We start from the raw sequence: 16,023 nt of genomic DNA, 5'->3' as shown, positions 1-16,023 counted from the left end.
ATTAGCTAATGTACATGGCCATACGTATGAGAAACAGGCAATTATTCCCTTTACAGTTGCATCCACTGCTTATTTCTTAGTTCCCTTTGGCATTTCTTTTTCTTGGCCAAATTTTCCACTGACCTTATATGGTAATAGCATGAAAGATACTGTAAATAGCCATACTGCAGGCTGCATAACACCAACATTACAGCAACTTCAGGCAAGATGTATGAATTTCTAAAATTAAATGATGGGGAACAGATTTTGGAATAACAAGCTGGGCATCAGAAAAGCAGAAACACCAGTGTCAAGATCTCTGTAGCTGAGATTATAGAATGATTTTCCCTCTTTCTTTTTTTCTAATTATAGGGTATCTATTTCCAAAACAGCAGAAATATATGGGTTAAACTATCAAGTTGTTGTGGAACAATAAATACGATTACTATGACACAAACATTTGTCGGCAAGGGAGCAAGGAGATAGAGATTTTGTGGCCCAGTGGCATCAGAGCAGAACTTACCCAAACTACTGCTTTGCTGCAGCCATCTCCAAATTACCATTCAGTTCATATATATAATATAATGTTCTTCTATCAACAACCAGGTACTGTTTGTTCCCAATATCTTAAAAAAGAAATAGGGCAGCCAGCCATTTTTTTAACCTAAAAAAAGTACACAAATCAATGGTGTCACCTAGAAATGAAACTAGGCCCACAGCATGCAGATCAAGTTCCTGCATGTGCAGAAAATATTGGAGGGCATTTTGCAGGCAAGAGCCCATTGCCTGCCCCAGCGCAGGCCTTCTATATGCCTCATATGATGTGGAGGAATAAGGGTGAGTGAGGTGGCTCTGCTCTCCTGTCCCTCTTTTGCGCCTTTTCACATAGGCTCCCCTGCAATATAGAACCCTGATTTTCTGGGGTCCCGAATCATACTTCAGAAGTTCTCTCTCAAAATCACGGAGGGCAATAGCAAGGCATGGCCAACCTTCAACATATGAGGTATTTAGAATGCTGTGGGGCCACATTCCCTTCTGAGCAACCTTCAAAGGGCCATATGCCACTGGTGGGCTGGGCTAGATGCTAAAGTGGGCGGAGCAAAAATGTAAATTTTATGTAAATACAATAGGCTGGTTTCTACAGCCTTCTCTTCCATCCAAACAAGCAAGAGGCATTACGAGAATTTGAGGACACATTCCAGTCAGGGGAAAAACTATGTGCAATGCAGGGCCAGTGAGGGTTATGGGCTGTGGAAAGTTCCCAGCCCTAGACAGGGAGGCCTAGAGGTCTGCATTCAGACCCCTTTCCCGAGGTTCCCCACCACCAGCCAAAGGTATGATACGTAAATGCATCAGAGCATGCACAGCACAGCCTGGCGGGCTACATGCACACAGCCAATGGATGGATGAGGGAGGAGGGCGATTCCAATTCCCACTTTCCCTACCAGACTGCTGATTGGCAGGAATGCCTGGATCAAACCAGGGCATTACAAGCACCACACCAGCCTGCATCTGTGAGAATTATGCCTCAGCCCAGATGGATCAGAGAGTTGGGGGTTTAAGGCATCACAAGACTATTTGCCGGTTTTGCTGCAGCCAACCAAAGGGCCAAACCATGCACAATGGCAGTGGATCCATGTGCTTAACTATAGATCCATTGCAAAGGAACATGTGCATAGCTTTCCTGTAGCCTGGTCAACATGGGGCTCTTAGATTCTGCCCTTGGCCATACCTGCTGGGGTTGATGGGAATTGTAGTGTTTGGGTTACCACTAAAAGGTAAAGGTAAAGGGACCCCTGACCATTAGGTCCAGTCGTGACCGACTCTGGGTTTCTGGTGCTCATCTCGCTTTATTGGCCGAGGGAGCCGGTGTACAGCTTCCGGGTCATGTGGCCAGCATGACTAAGCCACTTCTGGCGAAACAGAGCAGCGCACGGAAACGCTGTTTACCTTCCTGCTGGAGCGGTACCTATTTATCTACTTGCATTTTGACGTGCTTTTGAACTGCTAGGTTGGCAGGAGCAGGGACTGAGCAACAGAAGCTCACCCCGTTGCAGGGATTCGAACTGCCAACCTTCTGATTGGCAAGTCCTAGGCTCTGTGGTTTAACCCACAGCACCACCCGCGTCCCACTAGGTTATGGCTTATTTCCCCACAGTCCTTCCCCTCCAAAGACTTCATTTGTAACCAGGCTCACTTCTGGTATCAGAGCCCTGGCTGGAAGCAAACGGCCTGAGAGAAAGGAGGTGCAGGGAGGTACATAATAGGCAGAAATAAAAGCTTTCCAGTCCTCACCTGTATGCCTTGTTGTTTCTTAAACCAGAGCCTTCCCCTACCAAACAAACACACACAGAGACAGACAGACAGACACACACACACACACTATTTCTATGCAGTTGTGACAGAATAAGGTTTAAACATACAAATCTGTGGCTGTCACATCTAAACACAGCTGCTCTTTTGGAAATAAACTTAGTGCACCAACCAATTATGCATAACATCCACACATGGCCTTTTTGATTCATCACTATAAGAAATCTCCTTCAAGCCTCCACATCAAAGAAAAATACTTTAGATGAAAGCTGATTTCGGGGAGGAGAGTCACTTCAAAGGGATGGTTATAATGCATCATTCTCCTCTGTGTAATTTGGAACAACACCTGAGCAGGAAGCAATGTAGAAAAATTATTCCAGTGAAGTCTTGACTCCTGCTAACAGATATGTCCCCCCAAATCCCTGTTTCTCTACATTCCATCATACAAATCACTCCAAACTTGTGGAGAAACAAGATCACCAAAATGTGTTCCCAAAAAGGAAACAAGTGTGGCTTTCCACATGCTAAAACCAATTTGTTTGTGATATAGGCATCATGGGCTTGTTCTAATTTCACTTCTATATTATGGGTTCACTGGTCTACCTCAGTCAAATCAGTCTCACCTACAAAGAGTAGAGCCATTGTGACTAGGGTTTCTGTGCAAACAAACAGTGATGTGGTTCTAAAGGACTCCGCGTTCTTCCTATTTTACATACCGATTCTCAAATATTTGGATCTGGGCACTTCCTTTTAAATACTCCTTTGAGGGTTACCACAAGGGGGAGGATGCTCCCCCAACCCACCCCGGTACCATGCTTATGAATGCATATTTCTTTGTGGAAAAACATGGAAGACAAGTTATGTACCACCTTGTAGGTAAGAGCCCACAATAACAGTGGGCCCCTCTGAGTTAGAGCAGGTCTCCGCTCCCCCAGGTGTGAGATGGGTGGGTCAGGGTTCATGAATGTCTGAAGACAGAAAACAGGTGCGTTATGTAGGATGTAGTGATGGTTTATATGCCACTATTCTATTTTTGTGCTGTTATTATTCTCTCTTCCCTTCGGCTTAAGCTTTCACATTAGGTTAAGCTAATTGTATTGTTTTATATAACCCAACTGCTTTACATAACGTCATTTAGGCTAAGCTGTTACCTTAACTTATTTGTATTGTTTTATACAATGTTGTATGGGTTGTTGTTGTTGTATCTGCTTTTTTGATATTGCTATATCTAATTGTTTATAATATTTATTTCAAATTGTTATTGTCTACTGGATATGTTATGAGCCTCTTTAGGCACAATTTCCTGGAAAAGGAGCATGCAAATAGACATTTTAAAAGAAACAAGCCCGTTTTCTTCTATGGAAACTCCAACCAAGTGCCAATCATCTGTCTTGGCTGTTTGATTGGATCCTCCTGTGCATGCAAAGTTAAGGTCCATGGATTGGGGTGAATCAATATTAGAATAGGAGACCCTTTTATTTCATTCCACTCTCTTGCCTGGCTTGAGTTCTGCTTACTCACCCTCCATAGGAGGAAACAGGAAGAGGTAGTTGGCCAGGGCAGGCAGTAATATCATGTCAGATATCATGTCTGCACTCCCCATGTGCCTATAAAGGTGGCACCCATGCCTCCACCTTGGCTGTCCAACATTCTGACAACTGAGACATTAGACCATCGCTCAACCCATTCGTGTGTGTGTTTATTCAGAAGTTAAGCCCCAACGACTCCAATGAGTTGGACTCCCAAGTAAGCAAAGCCATACATGTATACTCAGAAGTGTTCCCTCAAGATCAATGGGTAGAACATTGGAACCATAGTCTCATTGGGCATCTCTAGAGATGTCAGTTTGAGAGTTCCATTCATTGTACCTTGAGTATTAAGCCATCAACCAACAAAACACCATTTTTGAAGAACGCTCTCACACTACTTGGGCAGAGCCAAAAATGCTCTCCACCTTTGGGACCCCAGTGCAGCTTGCCTTCTGGATTACAGGAGGCACACTCAGTGATTAGAATTCAAATTTAGACCTTTGTGTTGACAGGGCTACTGGGGGCAAAGCTTACGTGCATCACCCTAGTCCCCATTCACGCATTCTCTGAACATGAGAAGACGTAATTCCTGAATGGTTCTTCTATCCATTAAACATTTTTCTATCTAATAATTGCCTTCTGTTGCAGTTAAATACCACTGTGTTGCTTCAAAAACACCAAGGGACCAATTTAGAAGCATGCAAAATAAGTGGTGGCCACATTCATGCTAACTCAGTTGGCCACTGCCGTAGAAACCCCCCTCAATGACAGTCTAATACGAAGAGAGAGTGGGCAGGAAAAGGAATGCAGTGTATGCCCAAAGAGGAATGATAACCATTTCCTAGCAGTTGCTCTCATGCTCGAATGGAGGGTGCCTAAATAAATCTCTGAGGCTAACAACCTTCATCATTTGGGAATTCATTTTAACAACTGACTTTTATTGTTTTCAATAAGGCAAAAAGATGCATACGAAGAAACTGAATGTATGCCCATGTTGATTATTGAACTTTCCCAGGAGGAAAAAGCTTCAGGTTCCTATGGGAAGAAGGGCAAAGTATAAATTGGATAAATAATAATGATGATTCAAGGAATAGTTCTGTGGTGGCTTAAGGAACAAGTCCTTCCAGAAGGACCACTGTGGTTACAGTGGGCTGTGCCCCATGTGCTAATATTCATATACACTTTGAAGAGGAACCTCACATGGGCAAAATGATTCTGCTCTCCATATGGCCCTCTCTTGTTGCATCAGCTTCTCCAAGGATACTAATGGTCAGACTTTTCCCAGCCATTCCCCTATACTGAAGTGGGAACCAGTCCACCAGTGATGCACAGTTTCAACAAGTGCCACTGCTGCTAAAAGTACAATTAAATACTTATGACACCATCCCTCGGTGTTGGCCTCAGAACAGAATCAGTAATGCAACCTCCAGCTCTGAGCTCACTGGCTTGGCAGTGACTTCTGATATTACGTGAAACACCTCCTGCCAGAAGGATTGGACCCAAGGGCACCTGCACCAGATGTGGGAGAACAACTCTCCCTTTTAATAACAGGTTCAGATCAGATGCTTGGACACCCTTTCTACAATGTCTGCCGATAGTTTCTAAAGCCACTAGAGAAATATAACCTAGCACACATCTAATAAGGCAGTGTGACTAAAAAGGCTCACACAAAGGTCTTCTTAATAGGAACACTTAACATGGGACACACACACACACACACACACACACACACACCAGTGGCGTAGCGTGGGGGGTGCAGGGGGGGCCGACCGCACCGGGCGCAACATCTGGGGGGGGGCGCTCGCACTCGCAGCTCTCTGCCCCTACCTGGCTCACTCTCTCTCTCTCACTGCAGTGCTGGCTGTGCGAATCCGATCCGAGCCGCCGGGTCGCCGCCCACTGTGGAGGGGAGGGTGCCAGGCGTGCGGTGCGGTGCGGAGCGGAGAGAGAGCGAGGGACTATCTGGGGGAGGGACAGTGCAGCGGGGGGGGGCGCAAATTACTTGCCTTGCCCCGGGTGCTGACAACCCACGCTACGCCGCTGACACACACCCTGAAATGTTGGGCCCTGCTCATATAGGACTTTGCTAAAAGGGGACCCACTACCCACCCAGATCACACTGTCATATACAGTGAAGTTTTGCTGGCTGCTGGCCTGCCTTCTTATCTAGAAACTACAATGCGATACTTATATTTAGCATCACTAGCACTGCCTTACCGTGCATCTTCACAATGTCTAATCAATACTGAACTTGCAGAAATGCCGAGTCATACAAGACTGTCCCTTTTCAAGGATACCTCAGCTTCAGAGGTGAACTAGAGTACATCCTCATTATACTCTACAGCAGTGGTAGGCAACCTAAGGCCTTCTCAATCCAGCCCGTAGACGGTCCGGGAATCAGTGTTTTTTTACATGAGTAGAATGTGTCCTTTTATTTAAAATGCATCGCTGGGTTATTTGTGGGGCATAGGAATTCATTCATATATATTTTCCAAAATATAGTCTGGCCCACCACATGGTCTGAGGGATGGTGGACCAGCCCACGGCTGAAAAAGGTTGCTGACCCCTGCTCTACAGAATACCACAGCTTTGCAACAACTACCTACTACAATTTTCTTTACCTAAGGGAGCGAATACGACGTGGGTGTTCACGTACCTCCCCCCACCTGCCAGCTAAATACTCTTAACCTTCAAGATCAGCCTCTACTGTGAAATCTCAGTTTACTGCTGCAATATCGACACCCTTTCCTGGAAGCAAGCCCCACTGAACTGACGTACTTCTGAGTAGAAACATATAGGTCTGAACTTTTAAGGGACATGGGAGTTTAGGTGGGGTTTACTTCCAGGGAAACACGCTTCGATTCACTGCATATTGTCCATTAATTTCAATAGTCAATAGGTACACCCTCCAAATCTGTTTGGACCTATAAAGGTTTACCACCCAGAAAGAGACCACAAACTTCCATGTCCTCCCAGGATAATAACTATGCCCATGTCTATATTTAACTTAGGATGCTGTGGGAGGCAAATGGAGCACCTCCAGGCCTCTCATTTGAGCCTCAGGACCTTTGTCCTGGTTTCTGGATCGGAACCTATTCAAGTGCTTTTGGCCTGGCTGGAATGTGTAACTGAACTGTGAAAATGCCTCTTGTTTGCCTGATTAGAGAAGGGGGAAATGGGTGTGCCAATGTCTGGCTTTTGCATTACTGGAATGCAGCCTACTGTACAAAGGTAAGAGTCACATACAGTGCCAGATTTACGTATAAGCTAAACAACTATAGCTTAGGGCACCACTCTCTTGGGGACCCCCAAAAAAATTAAAGGGAAAAAAACTGGATGTACATTTCCAAAATATAAGATAAAAAACAAATAAAATAAAACCTACATACAGCAACAGTGCTTTGTGTTGTATATGAACCTATTAGGTCCATAAATTACCATATAGCATATATTCAACACAAAAACAGCAACAATTTGTTGTTGACAAAGGACAGCTAGACATATAAAGGGCCCCATTACTTTCAGTAGCCTTAGGGCCTCATCAAACCGAAATCCAGTCCTGGTCACATATGTTGGTCCTCTCACTTTTGCCTTTGACCATGCTCACTAATGACAGTTGGCCCCATGAGGGAATGCTTCCCTCAGGTTGAAAAAGGGCCTCACCCACCACTCATGCCAATCTAGCAGACCAAAATTCAGAATATCATATTCTTTTTGCTTATTTATGTGCAGGTTGCTTCAGAACACCGTGAGAAAACGAAGGAATGAGGGGTGCAGAAAACATCCATTTGCACTCAGAGGAACTGTCGCCTTAGCCAAGGAAGAAGGGAGTCACCCACCTCAGTTTTAGCCCTATATTCTTATGTCCAAGCATGGTGGTTGTTGTTCCAAAAAGCCATCAATATTCCCATAGCACAGAGTTTAGTTTATAAATATATGCTTTTGAGATTTAAAGTACTTATTTCAGGGCAGGGGAAAGAGAGTTTTGAGAACTTCTGCTGAAATGTTAAGCTCTTCATCACAGCACTTGAGCGAATACATCATTCCCCCCCTGTCAAAGACTGGAAGATTAAAAAGATTTTCATGGCCTGCCATGCAGAGACCCCATATTGTGCTGAGCATTGTGGTATCACTAGGGGGTTAGAGGGATGGAGCTTGAGACAGTTGCCCTTGAGACACAAAAACAAAGATATAATATCTTGACTGGACAGATGGAGGGTTGGAATCTGAGCTCTTATTACACACTGCCATCTGGAATACATTTAGCACAAAATGACCCGATTATTACACACATGCACACCACCTATCAGAATTAGAGGTCATCTTTTATGGGCCAGCAATCAAACCTAACAATAAAATACGTCTGAGCAAAGGGGGACTCAGATATTCACTTTAAGGCAGCTACAGATTAGAAGTTGCTGAAGGTGATGGCCTGAGATTTAAAAAACTAAAAATTAAAAAGCACAAGAGCACACGTCCCGGCAGGAGGCAGAAATGCCAAGGAAACAGTGGGTGGAACAAGAACATTTCCAACATAGTAGTGGCAAAACAGCATTCCAGTAAATAATGCAAATTTTCTGTTATTCGTAAACAGCTTGTGATTTCAATTGCTGTGAAAGATCACTTCACACGTGGCGATTTTACTGGTAGGAAAATCATCCTGTGATCAAGCATTGGTTTGTACTTCTGCATGGTTACTCAGTATTTCTCCAGAATGAGAACGACAGCTTTTGAGTCATCAGCCACTTCATTTCTTTTTATTTTCCACAACTGTCGCTCGAGAATCTAGCAGAAGTGTATCAGTGGCCATGTAGAGCTTTACATAACTGCCTACAAATCACCATCTAGTAAGGGTGCTTTTAAAAATATCCTTCTGGAAACCCAGTACAGTGGTACCTCGGGTTACATACGCTTCAGGTTACAGACTCCGCTAACCCAGAAATAGTACCTCAGGTTAAGAACTTTGCTTCAGGATGCGAACAGAAATCAGGCTCTGGCAGTGCGGCAGCAGCAGGAGGCCCCATTAGCTAAAGTGGTGCTTCAGGTTAAGAACAGTTTCAGGTTAAGAACGGACCTCCGGAACGAATTAAGTACGTAACCAGAGGTACCACTGTATTGCTCAGATTGGTGATTGACAGACTAGGATAAGTAGGGAACTGACCCATCCCAAATTGGCCCTCTTCCTCCAGGACTCACTTGGGATTTCTTTACCGCAATAGATCATTGCCAACTGGCAACAGAGATAATGCATCTGACCAGAGTGGCCAGCACTAAAATAAATAAATCTGGGAACTGATGCAAACAAGAGGGCACCATGTTCAAAATCTGCACAAGTCTAAAGAGGTGAATTTATCAACTTAGATTTATTGAGACACACAAAAAGCATCACAACTTGTTGTACTTGTTGCCGATCCATGCACCTTCCTTTCTCCATCTAAAGGTGAAGCTTAGGAGGTGCCAGAACTAACCATTGGCACAAACTGCACAGCCTCAGAAATTAGCCAATTCTTGACCATTTATTCTAGTTTCTCTGTAAACAGTCATGCTCTAACACGGGCAGTGAAAAGGCACTTCTTTTTCCTACATGCTTGAAAGCCACAGTTCCTACATCCTTGGAAGTCACCACTGAAACATGATCCAGGAGATGATGGTCCCTGGAGACTCATGAGCAGATGGTATACTAGAAGATGGCACAAAGGCAAAGCCTCGCTACCACGTTGCAGAAGCGATAGGCTCGGCAGATTGCATTGCTAGAAAGATGTCCTGTTTTCTGCAACTTTCAAATGGGTTTTCTAACATCTGCCGTGCTGCTTCTTTGGTAGCAAGGCTGCTGCAGCAAACAGTAGCAAGGCTGTTCTGTTTAACATAAATACCTTTAAATCTTAGAGATTTGCAGCAACATGCATGCAACAATATTATTTTAAAGCGTATACAGTAGCCATTTGAAGGAGCCCTTGAAGGAGACAATGCTCATATACTGTATAATCTGTAATGAGCTAAGGTTTTTAGCAAATCGTGTTGTGTGGAGTGGGTGAGGAGACATAGTGGACCAGTTTGTCCATAGTGGGTATGGATGCGGAAATAGGTGTAAAAACAACCAAGAGTCTTGTGGCACCCTTAAAAAAATTACTCTAGCATAAAGTTCTGTGGATTACAGTCCACTTCATTCAGCTGTGCACGCGCGCACACACACACACACATGTGCATATGCAGAGGAACTGTAAACATTTATGTTAAAAAGGAAATTTAACAAAGTAAGGTAAAGATGATAATTGCATTCTCAACTGGCCATTCACAAAAGTAACACAGACATCCTGGTACTAACTAACTGAGAGCCAGTGTGGTGTAGTGGTTAAGAGTGGTAGACTCCTAATCTGGTGAACTGGGTTCACTTCCCTGCTCCTCCACATGCAGCTGCTGGGTGACCTTGGGCCAGTCACACTTCTCTGAAGTCTCTCAGCCCCACTCACCTCACAGAGTGTTTGTTGTGGGGGAGGAAGGGAAAGGAGATTGTTAGCCACTTTGAGACTCCTTAGGGTAGTGATAAAGCAGGATATCAAATCCAAACCCTTCTTCTCAACAGGCCAGTTCACATGTTCAGTGTGATAAAAACACATTGTACCTGTTTAAACCCACAAGTTACAGCACTAAACCTCTTGCTGACTGTAATTTACCCGTTTAAACACTGCAGACTCACTGTGAAAGTTACTTAGATCAAGGATGGTCACCTTAAGGTCACATTGGGAAAAACTGGGAATGGTAGAGCGATGGAGGAAAGCTGTGATGTTACTGTGATGATGATTGTTTATATATCTAGATAGATAGATAGATAGATGATAGATATCTCACGCTAGAAGATGAGCATATTAATGAACCTCTGATGGTGGTATGGGGGATCATATCATAGTACTGCCAGATAGATATGGGGACAGAGTTGGCATCTGGGTCTATCACAAGCTCTGGCCCCTGTATCTGTATCCCTATTGTGTGGCCTTTTTTTGCTGGTGAATGGTTGTTTTGGGTTGCTGCAATGTCTGAATATTGTTGTTTTTTGTGAATGGGCACTGTTAATAAGGACATTATCACTATCTGTAGTTTTCTGCATTTCTTTTCTTTCTGATCCTACTGCTTACAACTGAACACCGCACTCTACCATCTATTTACCTGCAACTCAGGAGAACCCTTTATGCAGCTGATCAAATGGACTGCCTGTGGTTCACAACAGCTTATGCTATAATACATTTCTTAGTCTTCAAGGTGCTCTTCAATCATTTTTGCTGCAAGGGATTAACATGGTTACTGTCTAGAAATTAAGGTTGTAATAAGCGTATTTGGGCTGCTGATGGTACCTCGGTAATGCACCACTCCCTGATTTTATTAATTCAGTAAAGGGCACACAGTATTTTAGCAGCTTTCCGGAAAATGGGAGTAAGTGAACATGCCCTGAGGCAAGCTTTGCAGAAACTTCACAAAGAAATAAACACTTTTGGATAGTGTGGCTTCTTCTCAGTTTGCTAACTCTGCTGTGAGTCAACAATAAGCAGGATCAAAAAGATAATAATTAGGTGGAACAAGACAACCTAGCCATAGCCAAAACAAACAAACCAATAGCCTGGGCTCTCACAGCCTGCTGTTTAGTAATCCAACTGTAAGAAATATGATTCTAAAGGGTAATCAGCCCTCTGATCTGCAGAACACAACAAAAGCTACGGTTCTGAATGTACTCCTAACTTGCTGCCAAGTATGATTTTAAAAAGGTCTAAGCATTGAGCCAATTCACACCCATTTTCCCACTCATGAACAAATGGCACTTCTTCCTACCTACTGCCAAACTCTATCATTCCCCAAGATAGTTCATTCTAATCCAGGGCAAATGCCACTCTAGCTAGAAGTGCCCTCCTGAGACAACAGGCTAACATTCACGATTGCTTTGTGCAACTAACAGAACTGAATTAGAACATCCAATATATGCCCTATTTCCAACCCACTCCAAAAAAATAAAATAAAAATAGACTACAACATAGTGACTAGACATAGCCACTTCCGACCATTTAGTAGCCCATAGGACAAGGCCTGAATGGTTGGAACTGCCCCAATGGCAATTGGTGGTAAATCGTATATCTGCAAGTGATTTCTCACCCTACCTTGTTGCAGTCAGCTCAGCAGACTCCAGAACAGTGTTGTGTCCATCTGAGATAACAGTGGTTAGTGGCTCTTTGGATGAGTCCACATCAGGCACCAATTTGATGGCATCGTCAGGAACAGAAGAACTGTGTGAAGTAAGACAGGGGAAAATAGTAAGGCCACCCTTCTGAAACAATAGACCTTTTAGGAGCATCTATCAACTATAACTTTTGGGCAATTAGAGCTAGTAACAATTCCAAAATAGGAAACCTTCCCAGGCTTATCTACCATTACTTGCTTCCCTCACAAACTTCTTACATGTTTTGAGTCTCCAAGTCATCTAAAAACTCCTGGTTGAGACAGTTCCTGACCTGAGTATGACAATCCACACCAGCGGGGAGGCACTGGAGAGATGTCGTTCAGGTCCACAACAGACCATGCTCACCAGAGTCATTTCACATTAGTGTTTTGATGTCTTCTGATGTTGCAGATATAACTGTGAGCTTTCCTAAGTCAAGGGAATGACAACCTGAGCTTTGGTTAACTGCAGGAAAATGAAAAACCGTTGCTGTGTTGCTCAATTCTCTAATTAGGAGAGTCTGATGGAAGTGAGGAGAGAGGGAAACAGATCAAGAAAGACCAGGCTATGAAAGCCTGTAACAGCAAAGGAATCATGGGAAAATGTAAAGCTTGAAAATACAGACTCCCCACCTCCTAATAATCTCACAACTGGCATTGAGGTAGGCCAGCTAGACCAAGGAGCACAAAGAGTAAAAGCAGCCATTTTGGCCCAATTTCCCAAATATCACAAAATATTGTAAAAGCTTTCAAGTTCTCCAGAATATTCCACCAGGCTAGTTGCTAAACAGAGCAATCATGGGGGCAGGCAGGGAAGGAGGGAGGAATCAGAAGAAATGTTGACTGATATTTAAGCCCCAGAGACTGCATCCAACATCCAGTCTTAGCTTTAAGATGGAATGTGGAAGTAGTAGCAGACATTCAAATAAGCTCCTTCAGGGTGCAGGTATCAGGTTGCGTCAAGGCCTACTGGGAACAAAACCTATAACAATAGCTGGATTTTCGAAATGGGGATTTGGTCATTGTTATAATTCTTGTTCAAAGCCAGGCCTCAGTGCAACTTCATATCTTAAACATCAGCCAACCTTTTTCTTCCTCTTCCTGCTCTCTCATCATGCTGTTGACCACCTAGCGTAATGAACAGTTTTCAAGAACTAAAAAGCTTTCAGAATATTGTGTGATATTTTGGTTGGCCTAATAAAGAAATTGCCCCAATGAATGTGGATTTTGGCCCAAGGAGCAGATCTCTTGGGATGGACTTGAACCTGCATCTTCCCACTCTTAGGTTAAACCCTCTTGACACCACACTAGCTCTCTTTGAGGATGTGGGTGGTGCTGTGGGTTAAACCACAGAGCCTAGGACTTGCTGATCAGAAGGTCGGCGGTTCGAATCCTCACGTAAGGGGGAGCTCCTGTTGCTCGGTCCCTGCTCCTGCCAACCTAGCAATTCAAAAGCACGTCAAAGTGCAAGTAGATAAATAGGTACCACTCCGGCGGAAAGGTATACGGCGTTTCCGTGTGCTGCTCTGGTTCGCCAGAAGCGGCTTAGTCATGCTGGCCACATGACCTGGAAGCTGTACGCCAGCTCCCTCAGCCAGTAAAGTGAAAGGAGCACCGCAACCCCAGAGTCGGTCACGACTGGACCTAATGGTCAGGGGTCCCTTTACCTTTACCTTTTTAATAGCCATTTGGGAGTGTGAAAATGCGTAATCTTCATGTTATGCATTAAATTTCACATCCTTTGGGAATTTTACCTTCTTAGAAGTCACTTCTGGCAACTTCCTAATACATAAAACAGAAGATACTCAACTTATCTAAACCCTGACACTGAAAATACCGAGCAGCTGGCTTAAAACTCATGAACAAAGTGACAAAAACCCTGGTGTGTTTCAAGTCCAAAAATTAACAGAAATTTCCTCACACGGATGTTATTGAGAAATCTATCAGATCTGACATTTGTTTAAAATATTTGGATTCACTCCATTGAAAGAAACAATATGCCTAACTGAAAACTGCTTTGACAAACAGCTCCATGAACTCTCACGCAGATGTGAAATGTACTGAGCAAACAGAGTTTTCAAAACAAAGCAATCTCTAAGGTAACTTTTGAGGAGAGGGAAAGGGCCATAGCTGCATAGAAGGGCCTCTGCTTGGCATGCAGGTCCCAGATTCAACCCTCAGATAAGGCTGTGAATGCCCCCTGTCTAAAACCTGGACAGCTGCTATGCCTGCCAGTCAGTGTAAATGGCACTGGATAAACCAATAGTCCGACTCAATATAAGGCAGCTTCCTTAGTGCCCAGAAGTGGTGAATAAGATCATCCATTCCTATCTACTATATAAATTGTGGGGAACGCTTGGAAAGAAAAAACGACTTCCAATTGTGCTCAAGACCGTGTGCCTACTTAGAGGAAATGTTTCACAGCTTAACAACCAGCTGCTTGACAACAGCTGCAACACACACATTGTAATTGCATTCAGAAGATCAGTGGGCTCAGCCTGCAACCAACTCATCAGCGGAGTAACGCTTTGATCAGCAACAACACACACCCTGCTTACCAGTTTGCAGGTATCTGGGTCATGCCTGCTGAGATTGCACATACAAACCAATTTGATGGTACATGTTCAGCAGGTGAGGGGAGTGAATAAATAAGAATAATAAATATGGAAGCTCATCACAAGGTTAAATCTGTACTGTAAGCAAAGTTATTTGCTAACAAGCTACTTCCTAGGAATCTTTTAAAGGCAGAAGTGGCCTTAATAAATTTGCCAGTTTCTTTGTGTAGACCGTGGGTACTATCCAGTGGCAGGCATACTCAGAGTAGACCCACTGAAAACAATGAATTTCAATGATTCTGCTCTGCATATGACTGCACTGGATATCACTTAACTCTGTGCACTCTCATAAATAACAAAAGGCAGGTATTCCTAAATTTGGAGACACAGTTGTTTATTTGAGACTCTCATTAATCCCCCAAACACCATAAAGATAAACTTTATGCCTAGAAGTTGTCTTTATGTTGTTTAAAGAACTAATTTGAGGTTCAATATTTATTTTATTCTTAAATCTAAATAAAATATTTATTCCAACCAGTTTTCAGTCGAGAAACAAATGCTTCTAAAAAAATGACTCTGTCATTCTATGTAACCAAACTACTCTAGATCATAAGCACAAGACTGAAGTGCTGATTAAATAACAGGATAAGTAAAACATAACTTACCTTCAGTTACTGAAGGCAAATATATGTTTAAATGGAGCACTTTGAGTATATTGACTTTCTATTTTTCATGAAACAATTTCAAAGAACAAGTGTATTTTTCCCAATCCCTATCCTGAAATCACTACCCTTCAAGTAATCAATAGATCCTTCTTTTTTTACTGAAATAAGCTTGAGTGCCTATGTTGTAAGGGAAAATAAATGTGAGATGCTCTCAAAGCCTTAAGCGAAATGTGCTGAGGCAGGATAGCTCGAGCTTCTGATAACTACCAAATAAGAGATTACTGAAAACCCAAAGCTTTCAAGAAGAAAAACTACCCAGCCCAGCAATGTAGCCTTTTTAAAGTATTTGACATTTTGTTTCAGAAATGACAGTATTATCCAGCTGAGAGAGTTCAGATGATCATATCTCCGTTAATAAACCAAGTTACAAACAAGCCTCTTACTTACCCCTTCACATGAGCCGGAAAACAAACCAGGATGTATTCCATTAAAAATAGTTTCCCACTTGGTCTGAACCAGTAAACAGCTTCAGACCAAGCCAGGTTATTAACCCAACTTCAAAGCATGGTGTCTTGGGTTTAGACAAAATGGGAAGCATTTTAACTATAGTTAATGGAAGTTTGTTGGATCACTTGCCCAAAGGGTGAAGCAAAGGGACCCCTTAAACAGCATGAGGTAACTAGTAGAGCACTTCTACAGCCATCAAAATTGTTGCTTCTTTTCTTTTTACCAGCTTTTGTGGTTTAGACAGCAGCCTGACATCCACACTAGACACGAGTG

General features: G+C 43.2%; 1 protein-coding gene and 1 long non-coding RNA gene across 35 annotated transcripts in view; one reads left to right on the top strand and one right to left on the bottom strand.

Moving 5' to 3' along the window:
- Positions 1-16,023, bottom strand: part of TACC2 (transforming acidic coiled-coil containing protein 2) — a 156,915-nt gene that overhangs the window by 88,698 nt on the left and 52,194 nt on the right. For 33 of the 34 annotated variants that reach the window (XM_083439538.1, XM_083439530.1, XM_083439565.1 and 30 more), the window contains one exon: positions 11,966-12,091. In XM_083439538.1, coding sequence (XP_083295664.1) covers positions 11,966-12,091 — 126 coding nt within the window. Of the gene's footprint in view, positions 1-11,965; positions 12,092-16,023 lie in introns of those variants that run through there. The other variant, XM_083439558.1, reaches the window with a different exon arrangement.
- The window catches only part of LOC310677212, a 30,426-nt gene continuing 26,379 nt past the window's right edge, over positions 11,977-16,023 (top strand). The window contains exon 1 of the long non-coding RNA XR_014510991.1: positions 11,977-12,095. This is a non-coding gene — a long non-coding RNA (uncharacterized lncRNA). The remainder of the gene's footprint in view (positions 12,096-16,023) is intronic.

This window comes from Podarcis tiliguerta (assembly GCF_965153285.1).
Source record: "Podarcis tiliguerta genome assembly, chromosome: 5".
In the NCBI taxonomy this organism is placed as follows: Eukaryota; Metazoa; Chordata; class Lepidosauria; order Squamata; family Lacertidae; genus Podarcis; species Podarcis tiliguerta.
The sequence above is the reverse complement of the archived record's forward strand: the minus strand, read 5'-3'. Positions and strand labels throughout refer to the sequence as shown.